At 39.8% G+C, this 24,806-nt stretch overlaps 1 protein-coding gene across 2 annotated transcripts in view; it reads right to left on the reverse strand.

The window, feature by feature from the left end:
- Positions 1-24,806, reverse strand: part of DDAH1 (dimethylarginine dimethylaminohydrolase 1) — a 109,965-nt gene that overhangs the window by 43,191 nt on the left and 41,968 nt on the right. For both annotated transcript variants that reach the window (XM_021715925.1, XM_008064803.2), the window contains exon 2: positions 8,291-8,390. In XM_021715925.1, coding sequence (XP_021571600.1) covers positions 8,291-8,390 — 100 coding nt within the window. The remainder of the gene's footprint in view (positions 1-8,290; positions 8,391-24,806) is intronic.

The raw sequence follows: 24,806 nt of genomic DNA on the forward strand, positions 1-24,806 counted from the left end.
GAGTAAGCTTTTCAGTTAGACAATCATACAGTCAAACACATTAATATTATGTAACCACAAATGAATAGTAATGACAAGTAAGAGGTACAACAGGTCCTTGAATAGCGTCTTTCGTTCAAGGCCACGTCCATGTCGAGGAGACGAAAACAATCTGTTCCTGGCCGGGCCACTCTCCGTATGGAGTTTGTGTATTCCCCCAGGTCTGTGGGGGTTTTCTCTGGGCACCTCAGTCTCCTCCCACATCCTGAAGATGCGCACACTGGGTGAACTGGGGTGTCTCAAGGGTCCCAGTTTGAATGAGTGTAGGGGGCTGTGAATGTGCCCTGTCATGGGATGGCGTCCTGTCCTAGGTGGGTTCCCACCTGGAGCCCTGAATTGCTGGGAGAGGATCTGGCCACCCGCGACCCTGCACTGGAATAAGCAGGTTAAAAAAGGAATGAATGAATCAATAAAAATTATTGTAAAACAAAAAACTCGTAAAGTACATGAGAATCATACAGATGCACGACATTAAATGATCGGCGAGCCATCACCTTGGTTCTTGCTTGTGTTTGCACAGCGTTTTGGGAGAAGGTGATCCTTAAAATTTTCTCTTTACAAATATTAATTCCTCGATTTAACCCACCATGGCTACAACCACTGTCACTCACTAATTCATCAAAAATTGGATAATTACGTTGTTTTTATTCATCTTTCTTAAATGTATGTGTAGTTCACATTTATTTAAATGTTTAATGTTAGAAATATTTTGGGTCCTTTACCTGTACGATGTCCACTTGTATACCTAATCCTGAATTGTACCCCACATCTTTAAAATAAAAAAAAATACTTTGGGTTTTGACTTAGAAGTTTGGTGATGTTTTTGTGACCAGAAATATCTTTAGAAACATAACTCTTAAAAAAAATTTTTTTTTTTTTAAATTTTAAGGATGTGGGGTATCGTACAGGTAAAGTTTGGGTCCCCAGAAACTTAACTCTGGTTTATGTCAATTGGCGTACTGCAAAATTGGTTTCGTTATATGTTATTTTGTTTAAAGTTGTAGTTTCCAAGACCCCATCAATGATGGTAAGTGTGAACTTACTGTACTACCTTTTTTCCCTCACAAAGAACAATACTAGACATTCCTGATGACTGGTTTTCAGGGCTGACTTCTTAAAGCTCCGTCTTTACTTATTTTATTTTATTTTTGCGAGAAAGCAGGATTTATTGAGAGGACAGAAAAGCTCCCACAGTGGGAGAGGACCCGAAGGGGTTGCCCAGCTCTGTCTTTAAAATTATACATTCATTTTTTCAAATCATAACACCAAAAGAAACCTATCTACAAAGTGTGAAAGTTTCAGAGGATGGGCTGTTTTTACTTGACTTTTCTGAAACTTTGCAAAACATGTGATAAAAATGGCATATGAGCATAGACAAACAATTAGGCACTACACCAATGGGGGAATTCTCATCCTTCCTTTATTTCTTGAAAAATCATTCCACATGAAATGTGGAAAAAATATTCAAAGAAAAATCAGTAATTTTTTTTTTTGCCCTAGGGGATTATGGTAAAGTATAAGAAGAGTTGCCACAAAAAAGGAATTGTTTGATAGATTTTACAAATATTATAACTTTAATCTTCATAATGTCCTCATACAAGGGGTAAATGTCACAGGTCAGGTGATATTATGACACATTCCAAGGACTTATATTGTTGGCAGACATAGGCATCTTTTGTGGCACGTTGACAGTTACTTTAGTAATGGTAAGATTGGGTTGTCCTTTACGAAAACTCACTACATAAAGATCATAGTTTAAGTTAGGGGTAGTTATTTTACTTGACAAAACTATTATTCGCTTTATTAAAAAGTCAGCTACCATGAAAAAATATCAAGTTTCCTTAACTCGTTCAAGATAAAAATAGGTTTGTCAATTTGATTGAAACACAGCTTTGAGAAAAAACATTTAATGCATTGCAACTTTTAACACATTTATAGGGTAGCAGGCAAACGATTTCCATTTTAAAAGATGATGGTCTTTTAAAGGTATGGTAGGAAAGTATGAAGAAAAGTCCATGCTTAAAGTAAGTCAGACTTCTATTTCTGGCAGCTTATTGGATGATATCCCCTAAATGACCTTCCTGAAGGGAACAACTAAAATGTTAGAATTGATGTATTAAAAAAAATTTTTTTTTTGTTTTTATGTCTGTCTTTTATGTCATTTTCTTTTATACCAGTTAATGTGTTTTTGTGTGTTTTTTTAAAATTTCTTTCTCTACTTCAGTCATTTACAGGAAACACCAGGCTGTTTGTCCTAGTGGCAATCCTATATTCTGGTTTTAACTCATTGCTTCCTTGTATCACTTAGCAGTTAAACTATTCCTTCACCCATTGTGTTTTTAGTAAACGGATAGTTTTATGTATAATAGATGGTTAATTAGATTCTCCTTCCATTTTGGGGGGTAATTCAATGATTTTGATACTATTCAGAGGTGGGCTGTACTTCTACTGTATCGTAGCATAAGCCACGAGACAGTCCCATTTTCAGTGATCTAGAATGATCAGTAGGTTCATGTGGCCTCCTGATTCCTCCACCATGAAGTTTCCCATCAAGCTTTCACATAATAGTTTTAACATCCTTCAATAATCATTACACACATCCTTTTTTTTTTTTTAAGGAATCTGCATTTACTGGCTGGAATTATAAAAGAAAAACCTGGCTGGGTGTGGTGGTTCACACCTGAAATCACAGCACTTTGGGAGGCTGAGGCAGGAGGATTGCTTGAGTCTAGGAGTTTTAGATCAGCCTGAGCAACATCCTTAGACCTTGTCTCTACAAAAAAGTCAAAAAAAAAAAAAAAGGAAATTTTCCTCAGTCAAATATTTGGCCTACTTGAAATAGAATTCATAAAAGAAAGATAGGATAAACGCTTGAGTCTTTCCTTTATGTATCAATTATGTATGTCCAGCAACTTAGAGACAGTAAGTTTTAAAAACATCATTATCTACATAATAAGTCAAAGATTAAATCATAATGGAAGTCAGAAGACATTTAGAATTAAATGCTAACACAAATATTCATATCAAAAGAAGGATTCTGCTGAGGCAGTACATGGAGGGAAAGTTATATAGTCTTAAACAGTGACATTATAGAAAATGAAAGGCTCAAATTCATGAGATCAAATTCGAACCTAAGATGCAGGAAAAAAAGAACAGAATGAAAAGAATTTGAAGGAAGAAAAAGGTAGAAACAGAAAGGAAACATTCAAGAGAGAGGATTCAACAAAGCCAATAGTTGGTCTTTTGGAAAGGCTAATAAAGTTGGCAAACCTCTGGCAAAAAAAAAAAAAAGAAAAGAAAAGAAAAGAAAGAAGGCACAAATTAACATTACCAATACACTAAGCATCAGAGAAATGCAAGTCAAATCACACTGAGATACCACTTAACTCCAGATTTAAGAATGGCCATCATTAAGAAAACAAAAAACAACAGATGCTGGTGAGGATGAGAAGGAAAGGGAATGCTTCTACACTGTTGGTGGGAATGCAAACCAGTTCAAGCTCTATGGAAAACAGTGTGGTGGTTTCTAAAAGATCTAAAAATCCTCAGCCTTTGGGAGGCTGAGGTGAGTGGACTGCCTGGGCCCGCGGGTTCGAGACCCGCCTGGGCAACTTGGCGAGACCTCATCTCTACAATAAATAAAAAAATCAGCTGGGCATGGTAGAGCATGCCTGTAATTCCGGCTACTTGGAAGCTGAGGCAGAAGGATCGCCGGAGCCCAGCGAGTCGAGGTTGCGGTGGCCGGGAGTGGCCACTGCACTCCAGTCTGGGCAACAGAGTGAGACTCCAACTCAAAAAAAAAAAAATCTAAAAATTGACCTTTCATCCGACCCAGCAATCCACCTTCTGGGAATATACCTGGAGGAACTCAAATCATTCTACAAAAAGACACCCGTGCACGCATGTTTATTGCAGCACTATCCACAATAGCAAAAATATGGAACCAAACATGCTGGCCATTGAAAGTGGATTGGATAAAAAAAATGTGGTACCTAAACATGATGGAATACTACACAGCCATAAAGAAGGACAAAATTATGGACTTTGCAGCAACTTGGGTGGATTTAGAGTCTATCATACTCAGTGATGAATCACACAAACAAATAACTGAATACCACGTTCTCATTCATAAATGAACCCTGAACACCTATCATAATCCTACAAGAAAGGGATTGGCAGATGTGAGACATCAGTAAGGGTGCACGATCCCAGTCCAGGTGAAGTGAGGTCCAATGGGAGGCCTAAACTTCACCTGTACGTAGTCACTTATGTATCCAACCCTGACTCGTATCCCACATCTTTAAAATAAAAAAGAAATTAAAAACATTACACACACACACAAAACATTACTATTAAAAGGAGAATACAGCTATAGTCAGCAGGGCCTGTCTATATGTAAGTTCCACTACAGTTCAAGGAATACACAATTCAAATAGTATTGATTTTAGACAACAGAAAAATAGGAAATATTCCCCAATACATAAGGTTAACATAAATCTTTTACCAAAACCTGATAAGGACAAGAAGAAAGAAAAATTATAGGCTATAAAATAATGGTCATAACAAAATATTGGCAAACTAACTACAACACTGTATTAAAAAGAGAATAAATCATGATCAAATTTGATTTCACCCCAGGGATGGGAGACTGGTCAAATATCAGAAAAGTCAGTGAATATAATTAACTACATTAACAGATTAAAGAAGAAAATCCTATCATCTCATTGAAGCAAAAAGAGTTTATCCCATCACCTGAAATTCAGTTCAGGTGCTTAACTTAGAGAAACTCTAAGAATGTACACCGCAGCATTGCCGATAATAGACAAAAACTGGAAAACATCCAAATATACATCAGCAGTAAAATGAACGAATACATTGTGGTGTATTCTTACCACAGAGTACTGCGGAATGTTGAAAATGAACTATAGTTACACATATCAACTTAGATCAAGAGTAGAAAAATCACTTAGGAGTTTATGTAGGGTGACTCGAATAATATAAGTCTATAAGACAAGCAAAACTAAACAATGTGTAACTTAGGAATATATATATTAAAGTAAAACTCAAATAAGACAAAGCAATGATTAATACAAAATTCAGAGGCTGGGAAGAGAAATGGGTCGGGACTGGGGACCTAGAGACTTCTATGATTCTGTCACTGTTCTATTTCTTAAGCCAGGTGGTGGACACCCAAGTGTTCACTTTAGTATTGGTCTTTAAACTGTACATAAACATTGTATAACTCCTTTTCATGTACTCTATATTTCAGGAAAATAAATAAAAGTAGAGATAAGCTGATGCTGCCTATTGAAGAGAAATGAGATTGTAACAATTTTTGCCAGTGGTTGCTCGCCTGACTGACAGATTTCCCAGCAGGAAGTAGAGTTGGAAAGTAGCTTTCCTTCTGTCTATTTCCTGATAAATTATTAATGAATCTCTGAGTTACAGAAGAAAGAGGACGCAGAGCACATAGAAAGTGCTACACATTTTGTTTCTTACATAAGTCTTCCTAATCCCCAAATTGAGTAGGTATGGTTGTACAACCCGGTAATTGCAATGAATGCCACTGGAATTGTACACTTAAAGATGGTTAAAAGGCAAATTTCAGATCATGTGTGTTTAACCACAATAGTAAAGAAGAAGAAAAGTGAAAAGTAGCAGATAGAAGGCAGGACCAAACGTGAAGTATAAATGAGGCGCTGAGCAGATGCAAGTCTACCAACACTATCTCAGTTTTGGACAAAGTAACCATTCAAACACAAATTTATGCACAGAATATGAAAAATTAAAAAGTCTACAGAGAGTCTCAAAGGCAAGCCCCAGTATTTTTGGCAGCAGAAAACAACAGCTTGTTTCTCTAAGAAAATGGGCTTTGGTGAAAAGCTAGATGTGTCAATAACCCTTCCTTACAATCGAACTTTTTAAAAACCAGAATATAGCCATATAATGAATAACTTATTGTAAGCAGGTACTGATAACACCTGAATCTGAATTTCAGGTGGTGGGACAAACTCACTTTGCTTCAATGGGATGATGATAGGATTTTCTTCTTCATTAGAAGATGGGTCAAAAACATTAGGCTTGAGATGCTGTGGAAGGACCTTTGACCAAAGGAAGAGATGCCTAGTGTAAGTTGTGCCTTCACTAGGAGATTTTTAGGGGATCTGTTCAGATCAGCTATTTAGATAACTAAACGGGCTGTGAACGTAGCTTGTGGAAAGCATATTTCAAATGCTGGCTGTACCTGCTTACAATAAGTTATTTATTAGCTGGCTATGTTCTGGTAAAAAAGAGTTATATTGTAAGGAAGTGTCATTTACACATCTGGCTTTTCACAAAAGCCCATTTTCTTAGAGAAACAAGCTGTTCTGTGCGGCCAAAAAGAATGAAAGTGCCATCAATGGGAGACACAGAGAATATTCTAGGGGAACTTACTAGGCAGATTCAAAGAATGCCTGAGTCTGCTTGTGCACACCCGGAGCTGAGAATGCAGCGTAAGCCTCCCTGACTCCTCGTGGGGTGTTTTTAGGGTTCAACGGGCATGCAAACCCAACCCCAGAGGCCAACAGACAATGATAGCAAGGTCACACCGTGCATAACTTCCTGGGATACTATCCACACAACCCCTGATAAGAATGGTGCCCCTGGAGCTGGTGACACAGTGGCCCCACCCATAGGGGCAGTATGTAACACTAAGCAAGGGACTCCCCAAATGTCACAGGAGAAACACTATTTTTCCTTCAGGAACATTAGCTATGTCCAAATGTAAGTAACTCAAAGCAGTCTTTTTAAATTAAAACAAAGATGGCGAGATCTTGGCTATATGTCTGAGCGGGGGACCTTCCCAAACTTGGAATTATCTTTTGGAGGGTGGTCCCTTCTAGTACACTCAGAGTTTGTTCTTCCAGATCAAACAGCCAACCAAAATTTTTATCTGGAAGTTTTGAGAAGGTTGTGTCATGGTTTGTGGAAGAATGTCCCGAGTTGTGGCAAACAGGTGACCGGTTCTTCCTCCACAGCAATGTTCCTGTCCACACCATGCTAAGTGTTCAGCAGTTTTTGACCAAAAACGTCATGGTCCCTATGCCCCCCACTCCCCGTTCACCCAATCTCACTCAGAGCAACCTTTTTTTTGTTTGTTTCCCTGAATGAAAAAAGTCCTCAAAGGGAAATGTTTTGCTGATGTGGAAGAGGTGAAACAAAAAACGGCGGAAGCACTAAAAGGCTTCAAAATTGACTCAGAGCAGTGGGAAAAGCAATAGGTGTATTGCATTAAATAGAGAGTCCTTTGAAGGTGACTGAAGTTTACACATGCAAGCATAAATGCACAATTTTTTTATAAATAAATTCCGGTTTTTGAGGTTCCCCCCTTGTATACATGGGGTTCAGTATAAAATTTGTATCAGTTCAATATTAGACTTCCAGGAATCTTCACGCTTCCATTGGGTCATTCAGGGCTACATCTCCAAATCTTGAGGACCAGCCTCTGCCATTAGGGCTACATTGGTAAAGTAGGTTATTTATTCTCTGATATTTATGGGAAAATACACTCTCACTGTAAATCAAACTTACTATCAATTATCTTGCTCATCAGTATAACCAGAATGAATCTAGGGAATCCAGATTTTACACATGATTCTATAAAACACTAAACATACGATCATAGTGAGTTCAAAAGGTTAAATGCTAAAATCACTGTTTCTTTCGTAGCCATATACACATTGTAAAAACTGATTTTAGTTAGAGCAATAATAATATTAGCTGTTCATATTTTGCTGCATTCTGCTATTATTCACCTGGCATTAAGCCAAGTCCATTTGCATGGAAAGTTATTAAAATTCATCTTGCCATCTGGAAAGAAAATTATTTGTAAATGACACTAATCTTGAATTAAGAATCCTTTAAATACAAACCAGATATACAATCACGCAGTGGAAAACTATGCAACCCATAAACTCATTTTGTAGAAGAATATAGTAGAAGCAAGATACATGCTGATGCTGTACACACTGAGAATATTCTTGTAAAAACTATGCAAATTATGCATGCAAAAGTACAAAAAGAACACACACCAAATATTGAAGTGATTACATTAGAATGGAAAGTGGTCATTTTTTTATTGTGCTTTTCTGTCTTTTCCAAATTCCCTGCATTTAGCATCTATGACTAAAAAAAACCTATAACAAAACAAGTAAATACAAGCCAGTTATTAGAAATATTTTTGGGTAGAAAAAAATAAATACAATTATACCTGTGAATAAGACATCTCCACCATCTAAGGTTGCATTTTCATCTTTCATTTCTACTATATTGAGCTGAAGTTTTTCTAATGCTTCTTTCATCATGTCAACCTGTTGAAAATAAAATGACTCATTAATATGCTACCATTTCCTAACAAGAAAACCAGCTAACTAAAATGTTGGAACACTAAGTCACACTTTTACATGCACACACGCAAACACATACATATACTTATCCTTGTGAATATATGCATACATGTAGTATGGTGTAGGACAAGTCATAATCATTTGTAAGAGAAAAAAATGATCTGTTAGAGATTACTTCTAGTCAAAAGTCAATATTGAGTCAATATTATGGTCCCTTTTTCTGCAGAAAGGTTGACTAGTTAAGATACTGTGAGAGGCTGATTGGTTAAGACACTGTTGGAGTCCGACCAGTTAGGATAATGTTGAACTTTGACCAGTTAGGACTTTTTAGGGCACTGGAGAAGACTGATTAGTTAGGACACTTTTGGAAGGCTGACCAGTTAGGGCACTGTCGAAGGCTGATTAGTAAAGGCACTGTAGAAGGCTGACCAGTTGGGCACGGTTAGAAGGCTGACTAGATAGGGCACTGTAGAAGGCTGACTAGTTAGGGTACTGTTGGAAGGCTGATTAGTAAGGGCACTGTAGAAGGCTGACCAGTTAGGGCACTGTTAGAAGGCCGACTAGTTAGGGCACTGTAGAAGACTGACTAGTTAGGTCACAAGAGTGAAGAAAGTGGGAAGTATAGCAATACTTCCAATCCTCTTCCCCGTGTCAGAAAGTATAAGATTTGATCTTAAAGCTTATGTCACTTAGTCAGCATTATACACACAGAGTAATATAGGAAGAAATTTCAATGACAATAACTAGTAACTTGAAATCTCAACCCATAAGACCGTCATTACTTTTTTTTTTTTAACTTAGAAATCATAGTTTATTTAAAAGCGAGAGAGAGAGAGAGAGAGAGAGAGAGAGAGAGACAGACAGAAAGAAGAGTCACCTCCCCAAGGCAGGGAAGGGGGCCAAAGCCAGGACACAGTTCAAAGAGCACATGGCCACACCATAGCTTAGCAAGGCAATGGCTGACAGTCATTACTTTCTATTCAAATATTTTCTAAAAGTCAGAACGCCTACTGCTTCTCCGTAAAGCTAAACTGTTACTTCAGTTCATACTCAGACAGTTAATATGATTATCTATCTTGTAAAGCCTAGTTCCCAAGAGATGATTAATAAACACAACAATAACAATCAAACCAATGGATATTTGAAAATGAGTTTCAGGGAAGTTCTATGATTCCAGGGTGTGTGTAAAGCACAGAGATCTTCTGGATTGACTTAGGGAACATTTCTAGTGAGGTTTACTTTAATACAAGAAAAAATGTGAAGCATAACAAATTGAAGCTCACAGTTTAATTCAAATCCTTCTAGCGCTCCACAAACAATTTAAATATTTTTGAAGGTCTGTAAAACCTTTAACATAGTAAATACATCCATTGAGATCACATTGTACTGGGCAAAACGGGTAGATCTGCCAAGATACAACATGCTGGGTACACAGAGTGAATTGTCAGTGAAGAGTTTAGGAAACATAAATATAGCAGAGTTACTTCTAAAGTCATAAAAATATGGAAACACTTGACAACAAGCCTGACATTCATGCATTCAAAAAACATTAAAGAGGATACGAAGTAAAATAAATATCTCATCTCATCCTTGTCCTGGAACTCATGTAAAAATTCCATGAACCAGAGTGACTCAGAACAATAAAAATTATTTCCATGGACAAAATGGTCTTAATGTTGTAGTAAATACATCCAGTGACCTCTTTTAACAGCCGAATCAGTTTTCCTATGTAATAGGAAGTGGAATCGTTGCTATAACATAAAAAAGGAATAAAGCAACATTTACCATGACTTGTGGGGCTACCATGAACGCAGGAAAACACAACTGTTTCCTTCTGGCACCTCTGCTTCTTTGCTCATGGAAAATTCACTGAGCTTAGGGAGAGATCATGAGAGCTGAGCTACAGTTACTTTTTGTTTCTAATACAACTTAACATTCTATAAGTCTTATAGAATGTTAAATGTAAATTGATAGAATGTTAAGTCATATTATATAGTATATAATGAAGCTATTGTTTCTATTATAAGGCAACATTTCAAAGATGTCTAGGAGTTCAGCAGTAACATGGATTTTGGTCTGAAAAGTTTATCTGTGATTTATGCACCATCTCAACTCAGGAACTTGACATTCAACTCATAAAGGAGACAGAATTAGAGATGCAACTATATACCAGTTTCAGAGACACTGCATCTCTTTAAAAGTCCTATGTCTTCCAAAGTTAAAGTCTTAGAGGATAAAATGTTTACGGTTTCTTAAAAGTTAAAACTGTTGCACTGAAAAACTAGCTTCTGTGCAGGGGCAGAACTTTTTAAAAAAACACAATCACATCTACATAAACCAAGTCATCAGGTTAGGTGCATACCACAAATGTTGATGATACTACATTACTTTTAGAGTTAAGCGCATGGATGAGTTTTTTTTTTTCTTTTTTAAAAAAGGTAAGCATCAAGTAAATAATTCTGATAATTGCAGTGCTATGTGGCATCAAATCAGCAATGCTAACCCGAGGGAGACTTCTGGAGAAGAAACAAGACAGGCTTCACCCCCAGGCTGTCCACTGAGAAGCACACACTCTTGGCATTGAGGGCCCAGTGAAACAGACAAACTCAGCTGCACACAGGTCCAGCGTTGCTCTGGCCGGGGCCAATAGCAAGCCTGCTATTCAGGCAGTTAGAACGCTAAATATAACACAGAAGTGGGAATTTTTGCAGGAAAAGATCCAAACCCCGAGCCTTCAAGAAACTGCCCATTCTGTGGCTACATAGCCATAGCTAATGTTGACTTAATTAACTTTCAAGAGGGGGGGGGGGGGAAAGACCAAATAACACACCCACCTTTCACTGAGACACCAACCCTGCAGAGTGGAACTTAGCATTACTCAGAGAAACCACCAGGACAAACAGTTTGAATTCCAAAGGCTGAGTTGAATGGGTCATTTTAGCCCACAAAATTGGAAATAAAAGGGAAAATTAGAGAAACAATCGTGATTAATTTAAACTTCAATTTAAGACTTAGAGTATGAGTGTATACAGTAACTTTCATTCTCTATTCAAAGGTGTACAAGCCCTTCTCTCTTCATGTACATGAATTTTTTTTTTTTTGAGTTGGAGTCTCGCTCTGTTGCCCAGGTTGGAGTGCAGTGGCACGATCACAGTCACCATGCTCTCGACTTGCTGGGCTCAGGCAGTCCTTCCACCACAGCCTCCCACATAGCTGGAACTACAGGTGTGTGCCACCACCCCCAGCTAATTTTAATTTATTGTAGAGATAAAGTTTTGTCAAGTTGCCCAGGCTGGTCTTGAACCCCTGGGCTCAGGGAATCCTTTCGCCTCTGCCTCCCAAAGTGCTGGGAGTGCAGGCATGAGTCACCATCACCGCGCCGGCGCTCGACGCACTTTGATTTCATCTTGTAAGTGTTAGACTCACATTCTTTTTTTTTGCCCCATGTTTTCTCCTTCTGTCGTTTACCATAGCACAGATCCCTTCCCCCTTTCTGGGCCACAGCTCTCTCAGACCACCTCTGCCACCTCCCTCCCTTCAACCCACCCTTTGTGCTCTTTTTTTTGGTATCAATATTTTTTATTATGATATTGTGGAGTACAGTTAAGGGTTAGGTATACAAATACATTTCATTCAAGCACTCTGTTGATAAGAGGTGTTTCCCCGCCTTTGTGCTCTTTAAAGCACGTAGTCAACTGAAGGTACTGTCAGACCTCTGTACGGGTTCTGCATCCTCAGATTCAACCAACCACGGATCAAAAATATTTGAAGGGTCGGGCACAGTGGCTCATGCCTGTAATCCCAGCGCTTTGGGAAGCGGAGATGAGAGGATTGCCTGAGCCCAGGGGTTCGAGACCAGCCTGGGCTACTTGGTGAGACTTCGTCTCTACAATAAATAAATAAATAAATTAGCTGGGCATGGTGACACATGCCTGTAGTTCCAGCTAGTTGGAAGGCTGAGATGGAAGGATTGCCTGAGCCTAGCAGGTCGAGGCTGTGGTGGCCGTGAGTGTGCCGATGCACTCTAGCCTGGGTGACAGAGTGAGACTCCAACTCAAAAAAAAAAAAAAAAAAATCCAAGGGATTAAAAAATAAAAATAAAAATACAATGATAAAAATAACAGAAGTAAAACAACGCAGCATAGCACCTTATTTACCTAGTATCTACATTGTATTAAGTAGTATAAATAATCTAGAGATGATTTAGCTTATGAAGGTATAAAAGAGAACATGTGCCAGTTATATGCAGATAGTATGTGATTTTATATTAGGGACTTGAGCATTCATAGATTTTGGAGGACCGGTCCTTCTTAGATACGGAGGGATGACTAAAATTTTTTTACTTCCCTTGTTTCCAGTCCTTTCTTTTCTGGAATACTAATTGTAATGCGGTAACCCCAAATCTGAGAGGGCTTTGTGTGTAATGCTTACCAATTCCAGAAGGTCCAGCAGGGAAAGACATTGGTTTATTTTTTATTTTATTTTTATTTTTATTTTTTGAGTCGGAGTCTCACTCTGTTGGTGAGTGCAGTGCTGGAGTGCAGTGGCACGCTCACGGCCACCACAGCCTCGACCTGCTGGGCTCAGGCTCCTGCCTCAGTCTTCCAAGTAGCTGGAACTACAGGCGTGAGCCACCATGCCCAGCTAATTTTTTGATTTATTGTAGAGACAGGTCTCGCCAAGTTGTCCAGGCTGATTTTGAACCCCTGGTCTCAGGCAATCCTCTCGCCTCCGCCTCCCAAAGTGCTGGGATTCCGGGCGTGAGTCACCAAGCCTGGCAAGACACCGGTTTATTAAAACTTACAGGAGGCCCCAGAGCAATTAAGCTAAGCATTCCCATTCCCATACGGTATTTACAATTACATTGATTAAGCATGGCGACTACATTCCTTTCAGCTTTGCTTGGTTCCCTGCACCCCATGACTCATTCCTGGGAATATGCACACCCTTCAGAGACCAGCCTTGGCCAGAGGCCACTCCTAGAGGGAGGGGATAGAAAGAAGCCAGGTACTGAGGAGACAGTCTATGTCTAGACAATACCTCACACTAATGTTTAACAATCTAGAGTGACTGGGATTACACATTTACAGTCACTCTACTAGGAATGTCTGTACAATGGGGTATGGTCAAGGGTCTGGGGTTCAAATCCCAGCTCTGCTACTTATTAGCCAAGTGACCTTAGGTTTTTTTTTAACTTTCTGAGCCTCATTTTTTTTCTTAAAGTGGGTGTTCAGTCCTAATAATTCCAACTTCTTGGCTCCTTCAGATCATTAAATACATGTAAATCGCTTAGGACATAGTCATTGCTCAATCAATATAAGATAGGACATATTATTTTGATGTATACCAACCTGCATGTTGCACACAGTGACAGATACTTGTGTTATGGAACTGGACCACAAGAAAAGATCTCTTGCTTTTTCTTACATTTGGACATGTTTCTTATGTTTCATCTCTCCATGACAGATCCGATCTGCTTCCCAGTGAATTAAAATTACAGGAAGTTCCCTACATACGAATGAGTTCCATTCTGAGAGCACGTTTTAAGTTCAATTTGCTCCTAAGTCCAACAAAAATAGCATAGGTACTAACACAATCAGCTATATAGTACTGTACTGTTTAATAGGTTTATAATGCTTTTCACACAAATAATACATGAGACAAACACAAAAATAAAGAAGACATTTTCAATCTTACAGTATAGCATGTGACAATGTACACCAAACACATGAACTAGCTTACATGATTGGACATGCAAACATATGTTTGCATCTTTGAAAGATTGCAACTTGAAGGTTCATATGTAGGGGACTTACTGTACAATTTTTTTTTCCTACAAAGCCAAAGTAAAGTTAGAGTACATACACAGAGGACACATTTAAGTTTAAGTTATTCAAATCCAATTTTCTTTCTGCTCCTGGAAGCCGTAGGAAACCTCTGCTTTGAAGTAGCTCTCTGGAGATACCATGGTGAGAAGTGGGCCTGTATGGACATGCAAACATATGTTTGCATCTTTGAAAGTTTGCAACTTGAAGGTTCATATGTAAGGGACTTACCGTACAATTTTTTTTCCTACAAAGCCAAAGTAAAGTTAGAGTACATACACAGAGGACACATTTAAGTTTAAGTTATTCAAATCCAATTTTCTTTCTGCTCCTGGAAGCTGTAGGAAACCTCTGCTTTGAAGTAGCCCTCTGGAGATACCATGGTGAGAAGTGGGCCTGTCTGGTACGATGTCCCACAGGACTCAAGTAGCATCACCCAGGATGACACAGAATGATCATGGTCACTGAAGACATTGCCACCTCAAAGGCCCAATCCGTTTGAAGAATTCTGTCTCTCAATGTCTGGTCTTCTTTCTCACCTTTCTGTTCTACTCTTTGGACCTTCTTCCATGGCTCTCATTTCTGTTCCCCCATTCATCCTATCACGTTTCCGTCATCATCCAGTCTTTTCATTTCCTTCCTTTTATTCAGACCCTCATGGCGAGGAGAAAGGACTGAAGATTTGAATACAGGCTTCATCATTGATTAGTGCTGCGATTTCGGATGAATTCACCTCTCTGAGTCTCAGTTTCCTAATCTGCAAACAAGACAATGTTTTTTCTCTTGCAGGGATTAAGGGATTATGTGAGTAACAGACAAGACAATGGGTGTGAAGCATCTAGCTCAGTGATTGGCACATTGTGCTCAAAACTAGTAGTTGATGGCATTATTATTATTATTATTATTCATTATCATTATTTTGGTCCAAATTAACTCAGTCCTCAGTTTGGATTTGGCTATCTTTCAAAAAGAAACAAAAGATAAAAACATACTATTTTCAGTATTAAATAAAACATCTCCTTTTCTTCTTGCAAAATCTTCCCCAAACGTAAACTATGAAAAAAAAAATCAAACAATACAAGACAAAAGCCCCCCAAACATTCCCTAATATCAAGCAAAACAAATGAAAAACCTTATAGAGTTTTACCAGGAAGCCATATTCATAGTAGCTTGCAATGGTGCTGTCATTAGTTTAATACTTTTTATCTAGAGGCAATATTTTCCAGTTGATCTGCCCAAAGTTGACTTTTGCTGTGTATTTCCAACCATGGGCGTTCTGGATGGTTCCTGTCTTTATCCTGGATGTTGCCAACATGCTCAAGAGGCCTGGTGAGCAGCTCAACGCCTCGGCGGCTGCATGAAAAATGCACACCAGCCTCTGTCATCCTTCAGCGGCTTCTGTTCAATGAGCTGCCAGATGTCATAAAGACCGATGAGGCCCTGGGAGTTGGCCTGTCTGCGGCCAACGTGCGAAGCCACCCACGGTTCTGCCCTGCACTGAAAGCTGTGCTGTCACCATGACCACCGCTGTTTTCCATGCCCACTTCAGCTGTCCGAGTTTCTTTGCAACCCTCCACAGTGTATGAGCATCCAAATCATAGGGTCATCCTAACCTTACTCTTATCTGGTTCCAGAGCGTGGAACGCAGCTTTGTTGGTGGTGAGTGGATGGCTTCATTTTCTCTACTTGCTGCGGACTTTGTTTTGCCTTTTAATGTTAAGTGTGATATGGAGATAGCATCGAGCACACTGCTCAAGAAGCTGATGTAATATCTCTAGCACGTTGGCGCACGGATGACTTGGAACTTGCTGATGCATCAAAGTGGCACTATGTTATCCTGCGTCACATTCAGAAGGCCACACTGTATTTCTCTATGCTACTTTAATCTTCTTTGTTAATCAGCATACCTTTGGTCACTGTGGTCCCTTGCTAGTACACTTAGCTAATTTTATGACATTGCTTAATTTCATAACACACTTGCACATCTTCTTTTCTTTTCTTTTCTTTTTGAGTTGGAGTCTCACTCTGTTGCCCAGGCTGGAGTGCAGTGGCACACTCACGGCCACTGCAGCCTCGACTTGCTGGGCTCAGGTGATCCTTCCGCCTCAGCCTTCCAAGTAGCTGGAACTACAGGTGCACACCACTATGCCTGGCTAGTTTTTTGATTTATTGTAGAGATGAGGTCTTGCCAAGTTGTCCAGGCTGGTCTGGAACCCTTGGACTCAGGCAATCCTTTCACCTCTGCCTCCCAAAGTGCTGGGATTACAGGCAAGAGCCATCATGCCTGGTCCACACATATTTTCTATGTGAACAACATCTCAGTTCAACAAACATTTGGTGAATGCCAACTTAGTCTTATTTTAACCAGGATACATTTTTTTTTAAAGTCATAACCTTTGCCCCTGTGAAGTCAACAGTGGAGTGGGGGCAGATATGCCTTCTGAATATATAGTGACAGTACAATGGGTTTTTTGTTTTTGTTTTTGGTAAAGATAAGGTCTCACTATGTTGTCAAGGCTGGTCTCAAACTCCCAGGCTCAAGTGATCCCCTACCTCAGCCCCCCAAAGTGCTGGGATTACAGGTGTGAGTCACTGTATCCAGCCAGGAATGGGCACTTTTTTTTTTTTTTTTCCCTGAGTTGAAGTCTCACTCTGTTGCCCAGGCTGGAGTGCAGAGGCACACTCACGGCCACTGCCACCTTGACCTGCTGGGCTCAGGCAATCCTTCCATCTTAGCTTTCCAAGGAGCTGGAACCACAGGCGTGCACCACCATGTCCAGCTCTTTTTTTTTTTTTTATTGTAGAGACAAGGTCTTGCCAAGTTGCCCGGGATGGTCTCGAACCCCCCTGAGGTCAGGCAATCCGTTCGCCTCTGCCTCCCAAAGTGTTGGGATTAAAATGAGGTATTAATGGAATATTTGTTGTGAGGTTCACAGTAACTCCAAAAGGCAGGAAAGGCAGACATCAGTATACCCGTTTGACATACGAGTAAACTGAGGTTTGACTGACTTGTTGGGTCAAACCTCTTGAGCCCATCCCCATTTTCACTCCATTGTGTGATTATGATTCTGCTGAGATCCATCAAAGAGTGCAGGTCACATCAGAACTGGAGCTCACGCCTTATGCTTTCCAAATCTGTACGTTTGAGTTCATTTGGTATTACAAGATCCTGTGCCAAGGTGACTTTGAATTCCATGATCTCTTCATACCAGAAATGAGTGAAATTTCCTTATATTAGTTCCTTAGGATGCTAATTTACAGAGTGATTAAGAAAAGTAAGTAATGGGAACAGAATGTATAAACCACACCAGAATGTTCACCAAGGAGGACCTGCAAATGAATTACCACTCTTTGGTTCTGGAATGTCTGAGGTTTGTTCAGTGGTTCCTTTCTCAAGTTTTTCCATATGTACTGATTAGATTACTAAAACTAACCAAAACTACAAAGCATCTAAGAGAGTTTTAATATACTGAATGATCCAGTTTTTTAAAATTTCTAAATAAAAACATATTGGAGTTCTTTTCTATATTCTAATTTAGGACAAAGCTCTTAGGAGGAACTTAGTTAGCAATGATAATAGCAAATATTTGTGGAGTCTTCCTATAGGCCAGGTACTCTGCTAACAACTCACACTAAACTTATTTCACCTCACAGACCGATAAAGCCAGTGAAAGCTTGATTTCTGTTTTGCAGATGAGAAGAGTAGGGAGTTTTTCCAAGGTCTCAGAGTGAGTGAGAGCTGAGATTTCAACTTGGCTTTGCTCTGAAGTTTGTGTTGCTCTTTCCTACTCAATATTGTCATCAACAAAAAATTCAGATATCTACCATGAAATCAAGTGAAGACAAAGGTTAGAATGATCGCGAGGAGCTACAATACTCTCAGAAACAGACTATGTTCGTTATTATGTATTTATTTGAACAAAAATGTGAACTTAGGCCTTCTGGAAAGGAGAAGTAGAAGGAGAGAGGCTACAAACTGCAGTAGTCTGGTTTCTAAAGATCCTGAGCTCTGCTTTCCTGAGCAGACCCAAACCAAGGCTAATACATTTTGGGAGCCATTGTTTTGTCATTGAGATTATGAGGAATTATCTGTAGAAAAATATTTACACGGTCAACAGTGTATTTAAATAATGAGGTTACAAAAGCATATGCACATGCAGATACACTCCAAACCAAGACACTGGGTGCACTCCAAATAAATCCAACAAATTTAGAAAGATGAGAAGGGGTTCCGCCGCACTGGGAAATATGGCATGTGGAATTCTGAAATGGTACCCAAGATTGTTGTCCTTTGATGCGCTTGTCCTCTCTAAACCTCGCCTGTGAGTGTGGGAAGGACCTGCAAATTTGCTGGAGATATCACTCCAGTGATTGGCTTACACTACACGGTACAAGTAAAGATAGCTTGTAGATGTAATTAGGGTACCTAATTAGTTGCACCAAGTTAGTCAAAAAGGTGGGCCTGGCCTGATCATGGGGGCCCTTAAAAAGAGGTTAAAGACAAAAGGAAGTTAGATTTTCTGATGCACTGTTCGGAAGAAAGCAAATACCCATGTTGTGAATTGCCTATGAAGTGGTCCTACAGGGTGGCCTCTGGGAATTGAGAGTATTTCCTGGTTGACACCCAGTTAAAAACAACAACCACCACCACCCGAGAACACATTCTCTCTCTTTCTCTCTCCCTCTCTCTCTCTCTCATATACACACAAATGGGAACCTCAGTCCTACAACCACAAGGAATAGAATTCTGCCAGCAACAACCTGGAAGAGGACAAAGCTTCAGATGAGAACACACCATGACTGTAGCTTTGTATAACCCTGAGCAAAGAATTCATGTATACCCTGCCCAAACTTCTGACCTACAAAAATTGTATTCATTTAAGTTGTTATGTTTAGTAATTTATTGTGCAACAGTAATAATTATCTCATTTTCACTCATTCAGTAAATATTGGGTCTGTTGTGAGTGAGAGGCTCATAGTACTCCAGGGTGACAGAAATTAAACATTCATACAAGTCACATGTTGTCACACTGTGTTGTCCTGGGTCACATTCAGAAGGCTGCATTTTATTTATTTGTGCCACTTTAATCTTTTTGTTAATCAGCACATCTTTGGTCGCTGTGGCCACTTGCTAGTACACGTGACTAATTTTATACAGTCTATATAATGTATATTGTTATATATTATACATTATGATAATGGCTATGAAGGAAGACTACCAAGTGCTTTGAGAAACAGGAGGGGTACACAATTCAGATGGGAGGGGATCAAAGAAGGAGTCTTTGAGGAAGCGATATTTAAGCTAAAAAAATCAAAATGTTCATAGTGATCTCCTTCTGCTGGTGGATTGTCTGTAGTTCTTTAGAAACGAGGGGTTTCTGGATATCGTTAGAATGTAAATAGCTCACCTTACGTAAGCTCTGAAAAATCAGTGAAGGACTTACTGTATCAGGAAAATGGTCAGTAGAACTGGAATTATTTAATCATCAAAATCTTTACAAGTTATCAGTCAAATAAATATCATTAGCCCAGTGATAGATTATTCAGGGAATCATGGTATTTAGAATGATCAAAATGTTTTATAACCACATAGCTCATTTACCCTCTTATTGAACTTTTGTTATAATAACCTTTACATGAATAAGATCTGTTGAAATATTTCCCACAGACCGTTACTTATCCATTGCATTTTTTCTCCATTGATTTCTTAACTTATGAGTTTATTTCTCGTGGCAACTGCTAAAAATTAACCATGATATTTCACATTCTAGTTTCCATATTTGTAAATTGAGGGGGCAGAGCTCAAAAATGAGGTCATTTCCAGTTCCAGATCTCTGAGTTGTAGTCTCAAAACAATTTTTGGCAATCATAAATATGACTCTAACTGTAATCCTATTTCCCTCCCGTAGAGTTTACTGAAAACACCCCAGATGGTTGTTCATGAGTAAAATATTCTGGTGCTCAACCAAATCTAATTAGAGGCAAGAGGTTGGAGATATATGAATGGAGGGAAGATAGGGCAAACCCAGTAGTCAATTAAAAAATTCCAGAAGGATGGGAACCCCTCAGAGGCAAACAGAAGGATTCTGCCATAGTGGGAAAATTTATATCTAGAAAACAAGGCGTGTGAGTGTCAACTTAACATTAACTTATAATACTGAATATTTTATTGCTTGGAGTAACCCAACAAAAACAAAAAGGTTCTACAAGTCTGCTAATTCCCTGCCTACAGTGAGAATAATTACAACGCAGAGCATTCATAACACCTTTTCTATGAGAAGACAGTCGTCAGGATCTCCTTAGTTGCGAACCCCTGTGCATTTTTTATATACACATATATCATAGTAGATTTCATCAACTTCATATTCATTCCTGACCCAATTCTCACAATCAGCCTTAACCTGAGAAAGGAGCATTGAACAATGAGCTCCAGGTCAATGCTCTGAGTCTCAGGATCTAGTCATTCTTTGTTTTGTCCTGTTTCCAACCATATACTTGGGCACTGCTTTGGTTCTTTCCCTGGGAGTCCTGTTTGAGTACCGTATCCCAGTCCCTTCCGATGAGTAGGGTTCTGCTCTGTGCCCTACTCTGCACCTTGGTCCTACAACCCAGCACTGTCGATGGGCTTCCCCATGTGACCCTTGTCATCTCTCTTCATAGTCTCAGGACAGAATTGGTATCATCAGGGTCTAAGGAATCTACCTCTTAACTTCTCACAACTCAGGCCCTTTTTTTTTTTTAACTGTTTCAATATGATACTTACCATCATAAAATTTATTAACCTCTTTCGAAGTGCCAGGCATTGTGCGAAGTGGTTTTGCATGGATTAGGTCATTTAATTACCACCCTATCGCTTCAGGTACCTCTGAGTCATAGAATCTCCATCTCTCTTGCCAGGGACCTAATTTTGGCTACTGAAGGGAAGTCTGTTGAGAAGTTTCTGGAACCATAGAAAGAAGCAGAACCCCTCTTCTTCCTTTGGACATTACACAGAAGTAGAAACCCCCATACTATCTCATTTTTACTCATACGGTAAATATTGAATGTCTGTTGTGAGTGAGAGGTCCTTGCATATCTACACAGTGTCCGGGGTGACGGGAATTCAACAGAGATGTGCCTATATCTGGTGAAAACACAGCCATTACCAGGTTCCAGGTGTGCGGCAGAATAGAGAGATGGAAGGAATGAGTCCTTGATGCCATTGTTGAGTTGCTGAATCTACCAACCCCAGAGCCCTGGAGTTCTTGATTTTTCATTTCCTTAACCAAGATGAGTTGAATTTTCTGTTAGCTGCAGCTAAAAGTAACTCTTTTATCCTTGTAATGAAGCTGACAGGTAGTATCTGAAGAGTCAGTAACAACAGTCCACATTACTAATCTCATTACATTCTGATGTAGAAACAACTATTCATGGATGATTTTTTTTCTCTTTCTAAAAATACACCATGACTTGCCACATGACAAATTACATAATATGTAAGATGTGCTTTAACTAATAATGCCTATTATGTTGGCTGGCAAGAATGGTGATCAAATGGCACTTATAACCACTTATAACACTAAGACCATCATGCTTATAGAAAGTGGTAGATTATAAATAATAACTTGTAAAGCTAAAAGCATCCCAGGAAGGATTATATTAGATAAAGCAAAATTGTTGCAGCTCTGTGTGTCAGAGCTGGAAGTTAACATTTCAACACTCCAGTCTCTGAACCAGCATTCAGATCTGGAGAACCTGTGGTGTTTAGGGAGGTGAGACAGAAATGTGGACAGAAAACCAGTGGGGCCAGAGAACACAGAAGAAATAAAAATCACTCTGGGCAAAACCAGAAAAGATCCCTCTCATTATCTGGGGAGGACACAGTGACAAAGTTCCAGATATTCAAAGGCCCCTCCATAAAGATGTCACCGCAAAACGGTTTCCCAGAAGAAGGCTGGAAGCAACACTTAGCTTCTTAAATGAAAAGCAACGCAGGAACTCTATTGGTCTTGTCAGCTCTCTTGACATATAATGCACTAATTCAAGCAGACCATTTCCTTGTTGACGATCGTGACACAATACGTGTATTGAGTACCTAAAAGTCACTGACATTCTGTCTGCAAAAGACAAATAAAAATATGATTTATCACCAAATACCAAATGAAAATAAGTGTCAGCTGCCAAAAACCCTGCAGAATTTAGTGTGTTAAAAACCAGGAAGCTGACAAGTTTCTAAAATTTTAAACTAATTTTCCCCAAAGTTGAGAAGCATACAAATTTTCTGTGCACAACGTCCAAAATAAGCACCAGACATAGCGCTCAAAGTGTCCACAATTTTCTGTGAATTCAGAGGAGTTGTACATTGCCTAATACAAACAGATGAAAGCACGGGGAACATTTTGTATGGAAGGTATACGCTGTAGGCATGAAGTTGCCCTACAGCCTTCTAGCATGTCCCCAATCCCAGTCCAAGCACCCATGGGTGCCAGCTGGGTCAGAGATTTCCTCTATATGCTCCCATGCCCCACCCCCCGGGCATTCTATTAACACAAGAATCTGGCTCCTAGTAGACCCTCTGTATATGTTTACTGAATGAACCAATGAACAACTTTGTAAGTCAGACGAATTTCTAGAAATGTTATAAACTAACTTACAAATAAGGCAAAAACATCCACCTTATTTAGCCAAGGTTGGGTGACCCTTTCCACTCAGCTCCTATGAAATTTCATGGGTAAACAGATTCATCTTTATTTCTAAAAACTACCACGCTAGAAACACTATCCTTGACCCATTTGTCCCCAGTAATCACTAAATGCCACTCCTCTCCAATAATTTCATTCATTTATCTTGTTATTCATCAAACATTTATTCAGCATTTTCAATATATGTGGCACCATTCTGGGTTCTGGGAATACATCAGTGAAGAGAGAAGAACCCTGTGTATATTCTGATAGGGGTATGGAAAGATAGGTAATAAATAATAAACAAAAAAATCTTAGATAGTGGTGTAATGCAGAGATTTAACTCAGGAGATGCGATACAAAATAAGCTGGTGGTTACTAGAGATGGGGTTGTCAGGAACAGCTTTTATGAAAAGTGGTGCTGATGCGACAACTGAATGACCAAAGAAACCAACTCTGGTACCAACAGGAAAAAGATTGTTCCAACAAGAGCCAGTGCAAAGGCCCTAAAGTGGGAGCAAAATGGACTTGTTCAAGGAACAGAAAGGTAGCTAGCATGGTGTTAAAATGAAGAGGACAAGTGTTATAGGCTAAATTGTGTCTCCTCCTCAAAAAATTCCTATGTTGAAAACTCCTAGTAACTCAGAATGTGTCTTCCTGGAGATAATGAGGTTAAAACGAGGTCCTTAGGGCGAGCCCTAATCCAGTATGACTGGTGTCCCTATAAGAAGAGGAGGCTAGGACACAGACACATAGATGGGGGGCCATGTGGAGACATAGGAAGAAGATGGTCATCTGCAGGCCAAGGAGAGTCCTCGAAAGAAACGAACCCCGCCAACACCTTGATTGCAGACTTCTAGCCGCCAGAATTGTGAGAAACTAAATTTCTGTTAAGCCACCCAGTCTTTATGATGATAGCCCTGACAAACTAAGATAGCACGTATCCTAATAAGGTGGAGAATGGAGGAAAGGGCCAGATTATCTCCCACTTAGCCAACCAGCATCCAGAGCTGGAATTTTAAGTGTTATAGGAAGTCACTGGAGAGTTTGAAGGAGATGAATGATATCACTTTAATTGACAAAAGCAAACTCTGGATAGCTGGTGGAGAAAGTGGATTGGAAAGCCGAGCTCGGTGGCTCAGCCGGTAATCCCAGCGCCTTGGGAGGCTGAGGTGAGTGGATTGCCTGAGTCCGCGGGTTCGAGACCCGCCTGGGCAACTTGGTGAGACCTCATCTCTACAATCAATCAAAAAATTAGCATGGTGTGATAGTGCGCGCCTGTAGTTCCAGCTATTTGGAAGGCTGAGGCGGAAAGATTGCCAGAGCCCAGCGGGTCGAGACTGCGGTGGCAGGGAGCGGCCACTGCACTCCAGTCTGGGCGACAGAGTGAGACTCCAACTCAGAAAGAAAAATAAAAAGAAAGAAAGTGGATTGGAGAGCATGGATGGAAACAGGGACACTAGTTGAGAGGTAGCTACAGGAATCCAAGTGAAAGATGATGGTGGTGTGTGCACACGTGTGGTGGTAGTGGGAACCAAAAAAAAGGTAGTTGAATATGGCATGTCTTTTGAAGGGAGAGTTGACAGGAGTTGGCAGGTGAGTGTGGGGGTGAAGAAAAGAAACATCTCAGGTGACTCAGACTCTTGTCCTATGCAACTGGGTCCATGGGGAGGGGTGGTGCCAGTTTCTAATATGAAAAAGGCAGGAGAAGAGAGGAGTAAGTCTGGAGAGAAAATTCAAGAACAGTTTTGGCCACGTCGAGTTTGAAATGCCTTCTAGATTTTCGTTTTGTTTTGTTTTGTTTTGTTTTTTTGAGTTGGAGTCTCACTTGGTCACCCAGACTGGAGTGCAGTGACCGCTCCCGGCCACTGCAGCCTGGACCTGCTGGGCTCCGG

Source organism: Carlito syrichta, unplaced genomic scaffold (assembly GCF_000164805.1).
Source record: "Carlito syrichta isolate Samal-C Ts95f unplaced genomic scaffold, Tarsius_syrichta-2.0.1 Scaffold308051, whole genome shotgun sequence".
NCBI lineage: Eukaryota > Metazoa > Chordata > Mammalia > Primates > Tarsiidae > Carlito > Carlito syrichta.